Below are 17402 nucleotides of genomic sequence, written 5' to 3'. Positions count from 1 at the left end.
GGGGCCGGTTCGCGCCCGGCACTCGCTGGCGTTGCTCAGCTGGGCGGCCGGGCCCGTCCCCTCCGCTCGCTCAGCCTCAGCCACCCCGCGGCCTCCCGGCGCGGCGCCCGCCCGGCTCACGGTGCCGCGGCACCGCGGGAGCTGCCGCCGCCGGAGCTCGGGGGTCCCGGCGCCGCGGCAGAAAGTCAAGCCACGCTTCCAGTTTATACAGTTTAATACATGTGAAACAAGATACATTTCCTTTTGAGTAATGAATGCATAAATAACAGAAGATATATGTGAATGCATAAATATGAGGCGGCATGGAAGGAACCAAACAAAAACGATTAAAAAAAAAAATTTCGTTTTGTTTTGTTTCCGTCTTTTKGCTGCTGCTGCCCGGCGCGCGGGTAGACGGGGGCGTCCCGGGCCGCTCGCGGCTCGCGCTAAGCATCAGCTTGCCGCGGTGAAGCTGTCACACGGTGAGAGGGCCTGGAGGAAGGCCGGGGCAGGGACCGGGGTCGGGGCTGGGGTAAAACAATAAAAATAAACCCCCAAAGCCAAAAAAAAATAAATAAAAGAGAGAGGGAGGAAACGAGCGGTGGCTGTTGGGCTCCTCTAGAGGCTGCTCAGTCTGACGCGGCCCCGGGGGGCCGCGGGGTGCAAGCGCGTCTGCGTGCGGAGGGACGGCGGAGGGACCGGCTGCAAACGAGACAGTTCCTGGGGTCACCTAGTTTTCAAAGGCGTTGTGCTATGAGGCGAACAGACCGTTAGCGTAAATGCTCACAACGAACATCACCTAAGACAGCGCTTTATACTTTTACATATTGCATCAATAATTTACTTTGAACTGCAGTAGACAAAATACATTTCTTAAATAATTTACTATTTATTATTTGTTTTGTTTTTTTAATCTCTCTGTAATTTTTTTTCCTTTTTTTAAATCTTTTTTTTTGTAACACAAGAAACCTTGTTTGTGCATGTTAGTTCAGATTATTGCAACATTTAACCTGAATTTCAGTTAAAAAAGGAAAAAAAAAAAGAAAAAAGAGAAAAAGGACAGTTGTACAGACAAGAAGAATGAATAACTTATTATTGCACTGGCTACAGTTCAGTAGTGATTTGTTTTTTTTTTTTTTTTTTTTTTTCCTGTAGTTAGGACAACCTCTAAAGTACAAAAGGAAAATGAGAGAGACATCTAAAGCATCAGCTGTGAAAAGAAGCTGGCAGGATGCCGATGGAGGAAGAGAGGGAAGGATAGAAATGAAAACAAAGAAAGTAGAGAAACATTTGGAAAACAAATAGCCGTAATAACCAGTTCCACATAAAACCCAAGGAAACACCACCCAGTTGCGGAGTCACATGTAATGCAAAAAACAGTAGAGTTTCTCTATAAAAATATGTGCATTATGAGAGAGTTTTTGTGGGTGTATTTTTTTGTCTTTTTCCTTGTTTTGTATTTCACAAATACATTATTTCTATTTATATAACTGCTGATATACAGACATGTACARCTCCCATCTCCTGGGCACTCCCACATAATGTGACTTCTCTAAAAGGTGCCTTTTTAAAAGTTGAGCGTGTTTTCTTTTTTCTTTTTTCTTTTTTAAAAAAAACCCAACAAAACAGCAAAATCCAAAGAGAATCCCCCAAATCCCAGCCGCCACCACTTCGAACCCAAATCAATGTGATTGAGGCCACGTAGAGGGGAGGGAGGAGCGAAGCAGCCCCTGAACCGGCTCCACCTTCCCTTTAAGAAAGAAACCCCCAACAGCTCGCCAGCCCGCTCCCCCTGCCCCGAAACCCGTCACCGTTTCGCTCAGTCATTTGTTTGGTTTCTTTTTTGTTTGTTTGTTTAATTTTTTTTGTCGTTTTTTTGCAAACCTCCACAGCGCTTAAGAACAAGTGACTGCGAAAAAGAAGGAAAAAAAAAAAAAACCAACCCCCAAACGACGGGAGCTCGGCCACGGAGCCGTGGCTGCTCAGTCCCTTCGGTTTTCAAAACCCACATTGGTGTCAAGCCCTTGAGACCCCCCCGTGCCCCCCTCTCGCGGAGCTATACCGGCTCCTCCACGTACTCCTCTGTCGCAACAGTCACCGGTGCCAAGTCCTGCTTCCGAAGGGGGCTCCTGGCAGCGCCCGGCAGCTCCCTGCTTTTCTCTGGGTTGCTCCGCTGAGTTTTTAAGTGATCGGGCTTTTTGAGTTCGGGGGCCGTGGGGTCGGGCCGGGAGTCCGCGGAGGACGGCGTGGACTGGCCGCTGTCCAGCAGGAGATCCGAGAGGCTGCTCAAAGAGCCGCCGTCCGACTGCTCGAAGGAGAAGTTGGGGATGGTGAGGTGCTCCCCGCGGCACGGGGGCTGGCCCCGGCGCTCCGCTTTGGAGGTCGGGTCCCCGGGCTGGCTCTCTGCGAGCTCCAGGGACTCTCTGTAGGCCGGGAACTCGCAGGACGGGGTCCTTCGYCGCAGCATGCTGTTCTCGGAGGGTTTGGTGCGGGAGGCCGCCCCGCCGTCGTCCTCCATGGGAGGATCTATAGAAATGCAGGGCGGGCTCATCTTCTTCTTCCTCCGAGCTCCGTGGACGTACTCTGACTCCGGCTGGGCACGGGCAGGCGACCGCTGCTTTCCCCCCGCAGCCTCTTCAAAGCTACAGTCTCCGTCGTCGACGGAGGGGCAGATCTCGATGGAGTGCCGCCTCTGGTCGTCTGCCCAGCTGGGCTTAGCCAGGAAGCCCTTCGTGTCGATGCTGTAAAACTTCTTCAAGTGCTTCTCTTTGCCGCTGCCCCGGGACAGGCTAGTTGTGCTGCAGTTCTTGAGGGGCACTGGAGACGGGGCCGGGGAGATGAAGGGCGAAGTCGAGCGGCTCCCAGCRTCCGAGTGCTCGCCCCAGTCTTTGGCGGAGCTGTTGATGTGGCTAACCTCCTCATCAGCCAGGTCGGAGGACTCGAAGAGGTCGCTCTCGGGGTTGGCCGGGCTGCCGGTGGGGCTGGGCGGCCGGCTGGCGACGCTGCGCTGGCCGAAGGGGTGCTTGCGCGTGTGGACGCCGGCGTGCCGGTGCGGGGAGCACGGCGGGGAGCGCGGGGGSGTGCTCGGCAGGGAGGCAGCCGCGGGGTGGAGCGGACTGGGGGGGAAGGTGCTTTGGGACTGCTTGGCCGACGGTGGCGTCTCTCCGGGCTCTGCTGGCAGGCTGTCCTTGGTGTCYGGAGTCTGCCCGTCGACGGAGTCCGTTCTAACAGCCTCCTGGACAGTGAAGAGAGAGAGCTGGAGCGAGAGCCTGGGGATCTCCCAGGCCGGCAACAACGCGGCGCTCAGCGGTGAAACACAGCACAAGGCAGAACGGCCTGTGGGTCTAAAACGTGGCTGGCCACCCCCATCCCTGCCCTGTCGTGCCAGCCACCATTACGCCTTCCCCGTCTTTCTGCACAGCCTTGGTCTGCCTCTAAAGTAGCACCAAATCCTGCATCAAAGCAACCAGTCTGAAGTGACGTGCTGCAAGGCTGACCCCAGGCTTCTCGCAGCACTGGCAAAACTGAACTGGCCTTCCTTTCCCTGCGCTTTGGCAACTCCTTCTTTAATAAAATAGTACATTCTCAAAGGTGCAAACAGGTAGAAAGGGCCTTTTTCATATGTGTGACTTGCTGTCACTTAAGTATATTAAACTTTAGGGCACCAGAATCAGAAATATTTTGCTGTAAAAGAGGGAATTCTGCTTCAGCTCCAAGGATACAAATGCTGGTGATAAGAGGGCGAAGGAATAGGAGGAAGGGACCCAGGTGCTTACAATGGAGAGTTTACCTCTGCGGGGTCTTTGCCTCCTACCTGTCTGCACAGCAGCTTGTTGAGAGTAGGAGATCGAGGTACGACGTGCGGGGGAATGATCTTCCACCGGTGGCGGCCTTCGTGGTTGGGAGAACGAGTAGCCAGCTGGAAGGACTCTGTTGGGACTCTCAGAGAGGAACATGTTCCCACGGGTTGGGAGCGGATGGAGGTGATGGACCCTAGGAAACAGAGAGAGAACAGTCACCACCACTACTTTCGTGGCAGCTGTGAAGTTTTGAGGTAGAACTGGTGCCCACTGACTCCAGCGTAAATGCAGAAAGGGAAAGGAAAAGCTTATCCAGGCCTGCTGAAATCTCACACCTCACCAGGAGCCTTGGGCAGAACCAAGATTAAAATCTCCCTTGTCCCACCTCCTACTTTAAACGCTAGGCCCTATCTCATAAATGGTAGGAAGGTTACAAATAGTCTCCTCTGCAGTTTGGCTGCATTGCAGGTGGCTCTGCCCTCTGACATACTGCCTGCTAAAAACCTCATACCCATTGGAGTGCCTATTTTTTATTTTAAATGATGGGAATCTTCTCTTGCAGCTGCTCTGATGTTCTGGGTGGATGGGCGGCCATCAGAAGCATAAGACAGCAAATTCAGGGCACGACGTGGGGTTGCACTTGAAATCCTGTAGTTGCCACGTTCCCTGTAGCATTGCCTCGGGCTGGATCTGTAGAAGGATGTGGCCCATCTGAACAATGTCAGGGTCAGGGGAAATCTGGTGGTTGGGCCAGGAGCCTCTCAGGCAGGATGCCTGGCTTCTCTTCACAGCACTGCCAGCGACTGACTTACAACCTTACACTGCTCTGCTGCAAATGCCTTGGAGGCAATAAGAGCATCACTCAGCTTCCCCCGAGCCTCCAGAGCTTGACTTAACAGCTCCAACCTGGAGCCTTGTAAAGGCAGTGGGCACCCCGCCATCGACTTCTCCTGGAGGACACTCACTGCTAGTATGCATAGGGTAGTTTTTCCTTTTGACCAGCGCACTGCCGCAGTTGTCTCTCCACAAGTCAGACCTTGGCTGAACGTGATGTGGTCGGCAGCACGGAGATCGCTTCCAGTGCTTTGACAGTCCTCGAGCTCACATACCAGGCAGGAATCACTCTCTTCCTGAAGGCTCCCAGTCCCCTGGCTGAGTCTAAAGGCAATCCCTCCACCCTAGCCCCTCTACGGTGCTGCTTTACTGCAGTTCTGCTTTGTTTGAAAGATGTCTTGCTTTTTTATTTTTTTGGCTGTAGGATTTATTGTGCTCATTAGCTTGAAACCCAATGTCTGTTTCTACATTGCTGCTCCATTTAAAAAACACAGCTATCCATCACTTCAAGAGATCTCGCCCAGGGGTCAGGGAACTTGAACTTGTGACAAAAGCCATCTAGACAGTTCGCAGTTGCATTTCAGAAAGAGATTTGTTGTAGGGAAGAGAGAAAATTTAGCATTTAATCATTTTTCTTTTGGAGCTTTTCTCCAGAATACCACAGAATTGGTAGAAGAGTGAGGTTCCCACCCCCCATCTGCCCCACTTCTTCCTATCTCATTTCTGGGCTCTCCAATAGCCAGAGTAGCAGTTTGAGTCTGTACCATCCATCTACCAATTCAGGCTTTATGAAATGTGATGATGCAAAGAAAAAAAAAATGTCACAAACCTTGTCATAAAATCAAAGTCCTACACTCTCCTCCCCATCCTCAGATAGAATTTCCCTCTTTTGGAAGCTTTCCATCTAACTCTTCTTTATGAAATCAAAAAGCCTTCTAAACTGCACAGTCAGGAACACTGAAGGAAGCCAAATACCTACGGATTGGTATATTTTCCTCTTATTTTTCTAACAAATCAAGGAAATGTGTCTAAGACCAAAATAACATAAGAACTGGTCATCTCACAATATTTTCACTGCGTAGACACCAAAATACTGTTAGAAGACCAGACATCCTTAAAAGACATGGAAAAGTCCATGAAAGTACAAATGCTAATTCTAGTTTCTGTACCTGCTCAGTTTTACTTTCACTGTAACTTGTGGGAAGATCACTTAAATCAGAGTTTGGTCTGGCCTGGAGTAGCATAGCTCTAGGTGATGCATCAGACGCATCCACCAGGTCAAAAAAAGTAGTTCCCCATCACAGTCATGTCTTATGTTTCCTTGGAAAAAAWTTGGGAAAGATGAGAAAATCCTTGGTCAGTCCTACCCACCCCTGCCAGCATCACAGCAGTTTTATACTAGTATAAATCCTGATTTACGCCCACTACAGAGATGAAACATCCTCAGTAGTCCAGCCATGAAACTCAACCTCTGTTTTCTTTGCTTAGCAAAGAATTTGCAGGTGAAATAATAATAAATACTGAGCAGAGAACACTAACTGGTGTCCAGAGAGTTTTAAAAAATATAAAGTTACTTCACCCAAGGAAACCAGAGCAGATCTTGCCAGCCCCACCAGGCTTCGCAAACCCACTACTCATCTGTCCAAGCAGTTCTTACATTTCAAACAACACTGAATCAAAGGAAACCAGGCTGGTAAGTTCTTGGGAGCCACTCAGGAAGCACATGTGCTTTTAGGGAAGCAGATATTTTCTTATTGATTTCTCCTTCAAATCAACTCACATAACAAAGCAGAGAGAAATGCAGTTTAGGGGAAATGTGTTTGGACGCAGTTTTGTAAACGTATACTCAAAGCTTCTGGATAGCATGCAATTCCCTGACCGCAGGGTCTCTCCACAAGACTCGCTATATGGCCAAGGTACAGAGGCACTGGAGAGTGGCTTCTAACCTTTATGCTCCCAAAGAAACTCCTCCATCTGTGAACTCAACACACTGTGCTAAAAAGATACCACTCTGAGACTGAAGACTGCCTGAACCAGTAGCTGTAAAGGAGCTCTGTCAGGAAGTAATACCGACTCTAGAATTATTCATGCCAATTTTATTGATTCGTTTTCATGATGTCATGGCTGGTCATTTCAGAAGAAACGTGCAGTTACTATCGTTTTGTTCAGCTAAGAGCCTGTTCTCTATGCCTCTCACACTGCTTGGGTGCCCCAACTCTCCCCAACCAAACAACCAAACCTCCAGCTTTTTTCCTGAGAAAATGCAGTTATGTGATGAAAACATAAAATTCTGCAGTGAGTGGGAAATCGCAATCCTGTGCACAACACCAAACCAAACAAAGCAAGCCCTGGCTCACTTCATGGTCAGCATGGGCTGCATGCCTTCCCTTCCCATCTAACCGGCATGTGTGTGCGTGTGTGTGTGTATGTGGAGCTGTTACATCTGCTGCCCCGAGGGTCTGGCCAGCGCTGTGCGAGGAGGAAGGGGACACTCCGGGAATGGTACCTCTTTGGGATTTGCAGGGATACGTCTCCATCTCCACCTCATGGAGGGGGAAGGGGGCTTTTGCTGGCATCACAGGGCGGAACATGTAGCTGTCATTGGGCAAGGAGTGCATCCGGGAAACGGAGATCTTGCGGACCGTCAGCAGGTTCTGGGAGTCCTGTGGCCGCAGACAAGCCGTACCGCCCTGCAAAGCAAGAAGAGAAGGGAGTATGGGTCATTCAGCATCTTGATGGTGAATTTATGGCAATTTCCTTCTCGTCTGCTTTTTGCTTTAAGACCTTGTCCAGATGTTCCTCTTGGCATCTTACAGAGAGTCTGTAGCCCTGGTGACCACAACGGGAAACCAAGCTACTTCGCGGTAGCTCAGCAAAGAGCTCAAGTTGTGGCTTGAGTAAAACAAGGCATCAATGACCAACCACAGAGCTGACTCTTGGACAATGCAGAGAGAAAACAAGCTCCAGGAAAATGGGGCCTGTCCTCCACACACACAAGCAAGCCAGCAATTCTCACAGTTAAGTTCTGATTTTCTGGGGGTCGGGGTGGGGGCGGAGGTTCTGTGAGTTGCCTGGCCTCTGTGGCAACAAACCCTTATCCTCAGAGCCGCTCTGGGAGAGATGGCCAAATGGCCAGTCTCGGTCTGCGCAGACTGAGGGTACAAAGTATTTCTGAAAATTCATGTATTATCCCCCCCAGCACACACACATGAGCAGACATGTAAACATACATCCACATTAACACCTCTACAAACACCAGGGCCTCTCTCCTACAACACGGAGCACTTTGGGCACCACTGACCCCAGGAGAAGGCAGTCACCTGGTGGGAGGCAGAGGGAAGGAGAAGATGGCACAGCACAGCAGCACACATGTGGGTGGGAAGTCCCCACCAGGATAGATAAGGGGTTTTTATGTCTGTCTGTGTGGCTGTCCAACAAGGGTTCGTTTGGAAGTGGCCAGGCAGAGTATGTCTCATCATGGACCTCAACCCTCTCCAAAGTGCCTGTCTCCCCACTCCTCTGAGGTCCTCCTCACTTCTGCCAGGTCACCTCAATAACACAYGTCTCACAGCACATTTATCCTGAGGGCTCAGAAAGTTTTAGGGACAWAGATGATGCTTTGCTGATAGAGTAGCCACGACAGGAGGTACCGTGACTTGGCCAAGTGTATGGAGGAGTGGAAGTCCTTGGAACAGGATCTGCAATCTGGCACTCTGCCTCAAGGTTTTAGTTCTAGACACATTCCCCTCACAATTTACCAAGTTATCTGAAGTACGACTAATCGCTCTAGTTTTCCTTTAACGTCAGCCTCCCAGTGACTGATTGAAAACATTTTCCCAGCTGCATGTCTTAAATTATATGTATTTTGCTTTGCTCCACCAGGCTGTTTTCCTTATGTGCTAGCAAAATCTGGGCCTGAGATCTCTCACTGGATAGTTTGGAGGTCACCAAGGATCTGGTTAAATTTGTTTTTTTCCATGCATTCCCGACTCAGGAATTTCTCTCCTCAGATCCCTGCAGACATACATTCTGAGACAAGTTACTCAGTGCTTTTACCCCACTAAACTTGGCTGTGAAGATAGGGGGATCAGCAACAGCTATTTACAGGTAGTTGGCATGAAGTGCTATCTGCAGACTTACCCAGTAGACCTATTGGTGCAACCCAGACCTTTCATCTGCTACATGAATGTATCAGCAATGTGGGCTGTGCTAATCGGCCTTTGGCTATTGCAGCTAATAAGCTATCAACTTCGCAGCACCTGAGCCAAATGCAGACTGGCAATTGTTAAAACCCTGCTGCCATGAAGAGGAAAAAAGGCCCTGCTCCCCTTTTCAGCAGTCTGACAGAAGACTCATAGTATTTTTCTACTGAATCTCAGTTCTTGTTTACAGGCGTTTAAAATGCTCTTTGCTGGCTGGGACAAATGAACAAAAATCTCCTCTCAACACAAGCAACTGTGATTTCTAAGATTTCAGTTACTGAGACTCAAGCAACCTAAGGACTTGGGCAAATTTCTGAAGGTTTCAAAGACTCCATTAGAAATACTTTGAGCCACGGAGATACCAAGTATGTGCAAGAAGCTTGTTGGCTCACATTTGGCATGCTGCTCTTGACAAACTGGAGGATTTGGAGACATACCAAAAACTCTTGCTTTGTGGGAAAAGCCTGATGCTTTGGTGTCTGATCCCGCACGCTGGGAAATCAATGCAGCTCCCTCAAATCCCATGAATGCCCAAACTAGACTGGCGCTGCTGGGACTGCCTTGGGTGAATGCTGCATGCCAGCACCAGRCCACGCTGGCAGTGAGGGGGCTGGTGGCCCCCTGCGAGGTGGGGAGCATTCCAGGCATCTGGATAGAGACATGCAAGGTGGGAGTTTACTTGCTGTGGGACCCCTCTCAGGCCGAGCAGAAAGGCGATAAATTGACTGCAGATGGCCCTGGTGATGCRGCTCACAGATGTCAGTTAAGCATTATAAATCTGTGAACCGAGCTCCTGTTTCTGTGAATCAATAATCTATTGCAGCTATGATCTTGCTCTGGTGCAGAGGGAATACAAGAAAAACAATCCTGCAAATATCTCAACAGGACATGACCCTTCCTGGGTGATTAAAGAGTCAGAAGTTACTCTGTAAGCAAAGGAGATTTGCAGGATATTCTGGAATGGGGAATGCTGTTACTCCTCAGAGACCTGGAGCCAACAGCCTATAAACAAACTGTGGCATAATTCCCAGAGGAAGGGCTCCTCCTGACCCTCTCGCCCGTCCTTGCCAAAGGTACGTGTCTCCAGCACTGTGAGCAAGCTCAGCCGCCTCCTGCAGCCTCTGTGATGGGGAATGGAGAAGGTGAAGGAGGCAAGTCTCAGCCTGTGTGCACCAACAGTGCATGCCCCYGCACAGCCCAGCTCCGGTGGTGTAAGGGGTCGCTTCTGTTGGTCACCACAGAGACGATAAACTCTTTGCTCTGCCAGTAGAAACTCTGGGATCCTTGCCATTGCCCTGGGCTGACTGCAGAGAACATCCTGCTTGGAGGCTCACATCAAGGTCACCTGGTGGTAGCCCAAGACTGACCTCAGTTTTGAACAAAAAAGACTGGAAGCAAAGAATGTCAGTGTAGGAGATCTGAATAAACTGTTATCTCACAGATCTATGGAGCCTGGAGTGCCCAGGCTGTGACARTGTGTACTGATTTACTTACACCTTTCTGTCTCCTCAGTACTATACTATAAACAAGTTCTTAYGGTAACAGTAAAAAAAACCCCAAACTCATCTGTGTTTCTACTGCAAACCAAGAGAAGACTCCTTGCAGGTCTCCAGCTCTAGCTATACCATTTGAAAACAAACTGCTTAAATATCATRCTATACATTAAATACAAGTGTTTTTTTCTTTTTCTTTTCTTTTTCTTTTTTTTTGGCTAAAAAAAGTATTTCATTTGTGTCCCATAAAAGGTTGCTGGTAGAATCGTTTAGAACATGCTTTTTGCCTGGCTACCGAACACGCAAAGGCAGTACAAAGGACAGAGGATGCAGAAGACTGTTCTGGCTGTGAAGCAACAGGTTTAGGACAAGTCACACACCACCGCTGGCTGCACAGCACTAAAGCACAATGCCACAACGCAGAAGCAACGGCGCGGCGTCATTCACCTCAGCCTCGTGGCCTGGGGTTTTGTGGGAGGGTGTCAGGACATGGTGGGAAACAGAGCAGAAGGACGAGATTTCCATCATGGGAGTCTCACCCCGCTCCAGCGTGTCTGAGTCTGGGATGGCTAAAGACACATTCTCACAGCTCAGCGCCGCCTTCAGGTGCAAAATCAGGGAGATAAAAAGCATCAGTAGCAGAGCAAGGCTGGGTCTTACGCTTCAACCCCTGTATTTGCCCTTACCTGCCCCATTCAGCCAGAGCAGGAGAGAAAAGGAAACACAGACTGCAGAAATGGTAAGAAAACACAGTGACCTTCCAGGGTCTCTACCCATGCCCACTATCAGTGGCAGATTAGCCACACTGAGCCCTAAGTATTCCCCCTCTTCAGTGCAGCTAGTGCAGACCACACTASTGAGCTGCCAGGCACCCAGGCCTGCCTGGAAACACCTGGGCGTCAGGGATGCACCCCCACGATCCAGCCCTGCCGAGCACGGTGCCGGGCAGGATGCTCCTGCCTCACCGCCACACAGCGGAGGAGAAGCCCTGGCTTGTAAATCTTCATCCTCAGCTGGAAGTCTGCACTCAGCTGTCTGCTTGCYGTGCTCTCTGTCTGAGGTGTGTTACCTCTCACCGTGAGGTTTCTACGGCTAAGAGGAGGCTCTGCACACAAACTGAACAGCCCTGCGGAGAGCTCAGGGCTTTTAATCTGCTCAGGAGAGACTGGCAGATCAGGGAAGTTCAAGGAGACTGAGCCTGTGCAGGAGGATGTGCCCTCTCTTCCCCCAAAGAGAAAAGCAACCTGGCTGTTTGTGGTACATTTTCCTGCAGAAATTTCTATTAGAAACTACAATCAAATAGCAAATTCCCCATTGCCATGTAACTAAATTCCTTTTTACTTAACTTAATAGAGTCTGATGGATTTTACAAAAATCTAATTTAATGTAATTTAATCTCAAATCCCCCATTGATTTTGTGGTAGATTTATTTGTGATCACAGCTACAAAGCAATTCTCTATTCAGTCTTAACCATATGCTGCTGACATGAGATGAGACAATCACCTCGGGCCCCTCCTTTCTCACTGACTTCTGATTGCCCTATTTTCTAGTGGACTAACAGAAACCAGGGAGCAGGCAGTCTAGAAAACATATCCGGGGACCTCCAGCTTCTTGCTGAGAGTCTGACAGTTCCCAGGGTCCAAGCTGGCCATGCCCTAAGCAGAGCAGGAGCCAACAGGAAGCTGCGTGCTTACGTCAGTGCTGGTCTGCCCTGAGCTGCACACAGGGATTCTCAATACACACAGAATTTAAGAGTGATTTGAGTTTCTGAAATACTTGGTGCTTCTCTGGAAATCYGAATGGGGGATTATAAAGAAGCTGTGTGGGATAGGCTTGTCTGAGCCGGGGTGCCCAGGGCTTTATGAGATACCTCCTAAGTGCTGTGGCCATGCTAAAATGACAAGGAAAGATGTGTTGGCTAGGGGAACAGGATGGGGATGTGCGGCTGCTATGCTTCTGAACCTAAAATAGACAAACTTTGAATGACTCCTACTGGAAATGGTAAGAGATGAACTTTCAACACTCCCCTCCCAAGGACAGGGGAGTTGTTAGCTGTGGAGGGCACACRCCACGTGATCTCCCACCTCAGGGAGCCCTCCTGAGATGGCTCAAGACATGGAGGTGATGGTGATGACCCTGCATGGAGGGAGTTGGGAAAGCTGCCTTTCTTCCTCCCTGCCTGTCTCCTATCTCTTTGGCTTCTGCATCACTTGGATCTGACTGCCTGATGATGGGACAGCAGTGACTGGCAGGAACCAGCCCCCCCCCCCCCCCAAGCAGAAGAAGAGTAGATGCCTTGTGGGAACTGTTACCAGGGCTTGGTGCTTCGCTTGCACTGCTGACTCTGACTTCATGGTGTCCTGACTTCTGTAGGGTGCTCTGCCCTCCAGGGCCACCGTGCCTCCTCTGCTCCCACCAGCAGCTGATGTGGTTGCTCCTCTAGACATCTCCAGCTCAATTTCTGCATCCATCTCAGCATCTTCCTTGGCCTCCTTATTGCTCTCCTCCAAATGCTTCATCAGCACTGCCACCACTACGTTGACCAGGACAAACTGTGCGATGAGGACGAAGGTGACGAAGTAGACAGGAGAGATGACGGGCAGGTAACTGAGGCAGTGCTTGTCTTCCCGGGTGCATTCCCGGAGAGTGTCCTGAAACGGAGATGGAGAGGTGCAGAATTGCAAAGAGCTGGGGCTCTGAATACTGAAACCTTACAGACAACCTGTTGGGGACTGAAAAGCATAATAACATATCCCAGACTCAACAGCTTTGGGGTACAACCAAAACAGAAGAAATTTTAAGTCCTATGGATTATGCCATCCACAGTACAGTTCTTTAGCTCTAGACCCAAAGAGGAGGACTGTGTTATGTTGCAAAGGCACAGAGCACACACTTACCCCTATCAGCAATAAGATCTGGGGAAATTTTTCAGAAATTTAATTTATATGCTGCAGAAGTATAATTCATATGCTAAAAAAAATGAAGATTCAGGCTGAAGAAGACTTATGCCAAGTCACCTCTTGAAAATACTTCTGATTTTAAATGGAAGAGTTTAATTTTGATATTTTTAAAAGGAAACTTTCTTTGTTTTTAAAGCCCTGTTTTGACACAAGGGGTGCCTAAATTTGTTTAAAATCTGCATCTGTGTTTCTACTGACAGAGAAAAGTACCCAGACAGAGATTGCACACACCTTCATGATACCATTCCAGTTGTCCCCTGTTGACACTCTGAAGAGGGTGAGAAAGGCCATACCGAAGTTGGTGAAAGTTGCATGTCTGCTCAAACCTTCGCAGGGATTTTCTTCACTGCAGTCTGCAGGAGAAAGAAGTGGAAGCAGGTCAGTGAAGCCAGGTTTGCCAGCTCTAACTTACATTCATGGTTTTTGGTTTACCAGCATCTACAGCACATAGTTTGGGACATCTGGGCTTTCTTCATGGCTGTGATGTTGTGGCCTGTTGTATCCAGGGCTGCCTCCCTTCACCTGGCTGTAAGACCCTGAGATACCTCATGGTGATCCACAGATTCAGGGAAGACTCTGGCTGTTAATAGACAATCTCACCACAACCTGCAACTACTGAAGCTTCTACTGAAGCCAAAATCTTCCCAGTGGAGGCTGACAATACCCCACCTGCAGGATGCTGCAGGCCTGGGACAGGTCACCAGCAAGCTCCATCCTTGGAGGTTTTCAAGATTTTGCTGGACAAAGCCACAGCTGCCCTGATCTAGTGATGATGCCTCTAGTGGGAGGTTGAATAGGGGTCTCCAGAGGTCCTTTCCACCAATATTTCTGTGATTCTCTTGACTTTGCCCCAACATGCAAAGCCAACATAGAGATTTAAAAGGAGGTGGAAACAAGCTGGGTGTTGCTGAGCTATCTCAAAAAATACTGCTCTACAATATGCTTTGTCTGTTACCCTCTTGATTATGTTCCTTGTCTTGATTACTTTTTACAGACACATCTACTGTAAGGGATATTTTGCTGGAATAAAATGGAGCAATTTGATACAGTTTTTCCCTGAGACTTAATATACTAATGAATGTAAATTGATCACATGAAATGTCCCTCTTTCCGTAAAACATGGGCTCATTAAGGTTTCATTAAGACAGGCAACAATGCCTCTTGAAAGGGTGTTTCACTATTAGACACTTATTTCAGAGGCCAAAAAAAAAAAAATCCTCCACAAATGATCAGCCTTGGGGGGAGTGTTAGCAGTTCTCATGGCTGACCTAGACTAGCAGTGATTTGGAAAAGAAAATATTTCTCAGTCAAAATAGGGAAGGGAAGCGGTATGCTGACTGCCTGCAGTTTGGGTGCTCACCCCAGATGAGATCAGAGCTCTCCCAATCTCTGACCACACGCTGCGGTTATTCAGTGGCTGGCATTAGCAAGGGGTGTGTATGGAAACGCAAGAAGGATTCAGAGCAGCAGAAGGTCTCTCTGTGAATAAAGCATTCTTCATCTTAGTGGATGAACAAGTACATATCTATATATTTATAAATGTAATATAAAAATATACAATATTTCATTTGGGGTGGATGCAGAACCTATTTTTTCCAGAATTTGTGGAGACTGAAAAATAATTTGTCTCAGGTTGAAAGAAATATTTTGCTTTCAGGCATTTGTAATATGAGCAGAGGGCTGGACTCATAAAGGGGATTAATGACAGCAATAAAATCACTGTGGATGAAAGGCCCTTCTGATGCTCTTGAAGCCCTAATTGTGATGTGAGCATTGAGAGGGCTGCAAGAGGGGACACTTGTCTCTTTTGAAGCTGGCCAATGTAGGGCTACAGTCCTTCCTCTCTGACCGCATCTGATTTTCTTTTGAAAGGTGGACACGTTCATGACCAGCTCTGCCGTATCCTTGAGTGGGAGAAATAAACGATTCTGCTGGACTACCAGGAAACCAGTGGATGCTTTCTGATTTATGCAGAAAGGGGAAGGTGATACCGAGAAGAACAACGGACCGACAAGACTTGGGCAGCTGGAACAGCAATGTCAGCCAAGTGCTGAAAACTAATGGAGTGTAGTGGAAGCTCCGAGAAGGGACATGTTTACGGTGGCATCTCTCCAACATGGATCTCATTACCATCCAGCTTTAGAGACTCATGTGCCATCTTAAGTAGCAAACCTCCATCTTTGAGAACATACCCATGCTGGATAATTATATTTAAACAGCAAATAGCTTCTCTACAGCCAAGGGTGGTGTTGGACAAATCTCTAAATGTGTGTGTGTGCACATTAGACAAGTTCTGTATTATATCCTCATGTGTCATCTGTGGCCCTGAGATCAAGAGAAAGCTTTAATCTTTAGAGTGTAAGCTGCGAAGCTAAGGAAGGCCCAAGAATGAGAGAGAAAAGAAAGGAAACAACTTAGATACCAAATAAATATTAACCGGATGAAATAAATTGTGTCAGTCACATTACTCACCTAGCTTGCCAAACAATTCCACTCCCAGGGCAGCATAGATAAAAAACAGGAGCATAAAAAGAAGGCCAAGGTTCCCTACCTACACAAGAAGAAAGCAGAACAAGGGTCAGGCAAGTTGAGGTCACAAATGAAATTGCTCCATCACATTTTAAACACAAGTAAAAGAGGGACTGGTGCCAGAGGTCAATCGTTGTCTCTCCTGGCTTCCAATATTCTGGTTGTCTTTCATGGCTCTGCTTCAACAGACCCAGAGAGGAGTCTCTTCTGAGGGTGAAGGACCAGATGTTCACAGGAGCAAAGCTGCCTCTGYGCATGGCGCCTCCCCATCCCGCTTCCACTTACAGGGATGCTGCCTTCATCTGTAATTTGGCCAAGCAGTAGCTCTAGCCTCAGTGGCACTTAGCACTGCACTYGAGTGCCACAGCAGTTTAAGTGACCTGCTGCTCCAGTCTGTGTTTTAAGGGCCTTTCCCTTCTGCTTGCCAGGTTAGAGATTCGGAGTCTGGTGCCTGAGGGTTTCGAGACCGTGACATTGACAAGACATGGCTCAAACCACCAGGAGGATCTGCTGAGTTTTCAAAGCTCTCGCTGGCCTGGAGGGCGTTCAGGAAAGGAGCATGTGTCCCAGCAAGGAGGGGGTAAAGCTCTTCTTGTCTTGCCACAGATGTTTACAGATATTTCTCAATAAGAACTACCTGAATGTTAAGGCATGCAAAGACTTCAATGCCTAAAAAGAAAAGCCTTATGCCATACACTGTCACTTAGACGCAGGCAGCTTGCAGTACGAACATTGCACTGGGTGCTGCTATTAGGCGTTAATRTGCATTTACAAAGTGCCTGGAGCAGATGGTAATAGAAGTGCAATGATGCTAAAAAGAACACAAAGCTTATTAATAACCACGGCATTACCATTATCCACACTGGAGTCGATCACTACATGGGGTCTAAGCCTTTAAAACACCTTGCAGAGCAGGAGCTGCTTGCAATTTGGAGAGCACGAAGGCTAGAAATCCCTGACTGGCTAACCACGTGGATTTGATCCGCCACTCTGGCCACGTTTACCCGTGCTGTCGCTTTTAAATGCCTTGGGTCTAYAGCTCTGTAACAGAGAGAGAGTGACCAAGTTCTCCAGGCTGATACAGGCATTATTTTATTTTTACATAAAAATGAGCTAGGTAGTATTAAGATTTATGTAGYCAGGGTGGGTACATTCAAGAGGTATCCTGTAATGAAAGCCTCCAGTTTGAGTGAGCTTTCTCCTCTGAGGTAGCATAGTCCTTGTGTTGCAGGATATTTTGACCATGCTGCTTAATTTCATTAGAAAGGTGATCAGTACAATACCTGCTATCATAAAATTCATTTTTAACACAGCTACCACTTATGAAAAGAGCTATTTTGTATTAAAGAAATGGTATAGTCAAATCATCCAGTGGTGACTGTAATTGATATAAGGCCTAAACTGGCTGCTACGCATACAGCTTTGCCATTCCACTAACTTTGTCACCAAACTCTAGGGAATAGTAGAGATAATGCAGAGGTGTGGATGGCTACTCTGAATTATTTCACTACATGTACTATCTTCTGGAATAATGTTTCCTAACTTACATCTGCTGGATCACTGATAGTTTGTTAGACATTAGAAGGTAGTCTGCAAAATGACTG

General features: G+C 48.2%; 1 protein-coding gene across 5 annotated transcripts in view; it reads right to left on the bottom strand.

The window, feature by feature from the left end:
- Positions 1–204: 204 nt before the first annotated feature.
- Positions 205–17402, bottom strand: part of LOC146597543 (voltage-dependent T-type calcium channel subunit alpha-1H-like) — a 197849-nt gene continuing 180651 nt past the window's right edge. For 4 of the 5 annotated variants that reach the window (XM_085301956.1, XM_085301955.1, XM_085301957.1 and 1 more), the window contains 6 exons: positions 15742–15820; positions 13501–13622; positions 12622–12960; positions 7120–7303; positions 3794–3972; positions 205–3214 (listed from right to left, as the gene is read on the bottom strand). In XM_085301956.1, coding sequence (XP_085158082.1) covers positions 2036–3214; positions 3794–3972; positions 7120–7303; positions 12622–12960; positions 13501–13622; positions 15742–15820 — 2082 coding nt within the window. In that variant the 3' untranslated portion in view covers positions 205–2035. Of the gene's footprint in view, positions 3215–3793; positions 3973–7119; positions 7304–10755; positions 10909–12621; positions 12961–13500; positions 13623–15741; positions 15821–17402 lie in introns of all 5 variants that reach the window. The other variant, XM_085301959.1, reaches the window with a different exon arrangement.

This window comes from Rhea americana, unplaced genomic scaffold, assembly GCF_003343005.1.
Source record: "Rhea americana isolate MKP2758 unplaced genomic scaffold, rheAme1 scaffold_181, whole genome shotgun sequence".
Classification (NCBI taxonomy): Eukaryota; Metazoa; Chordata; class Aves; order Rheiformes; family Rheidae; genus Rhea; species Rhea americana.
Note: the sequence above shows the minus strand (reverse complement) of the source record. Positions and strands in the feature narration are given on the sequence as shown.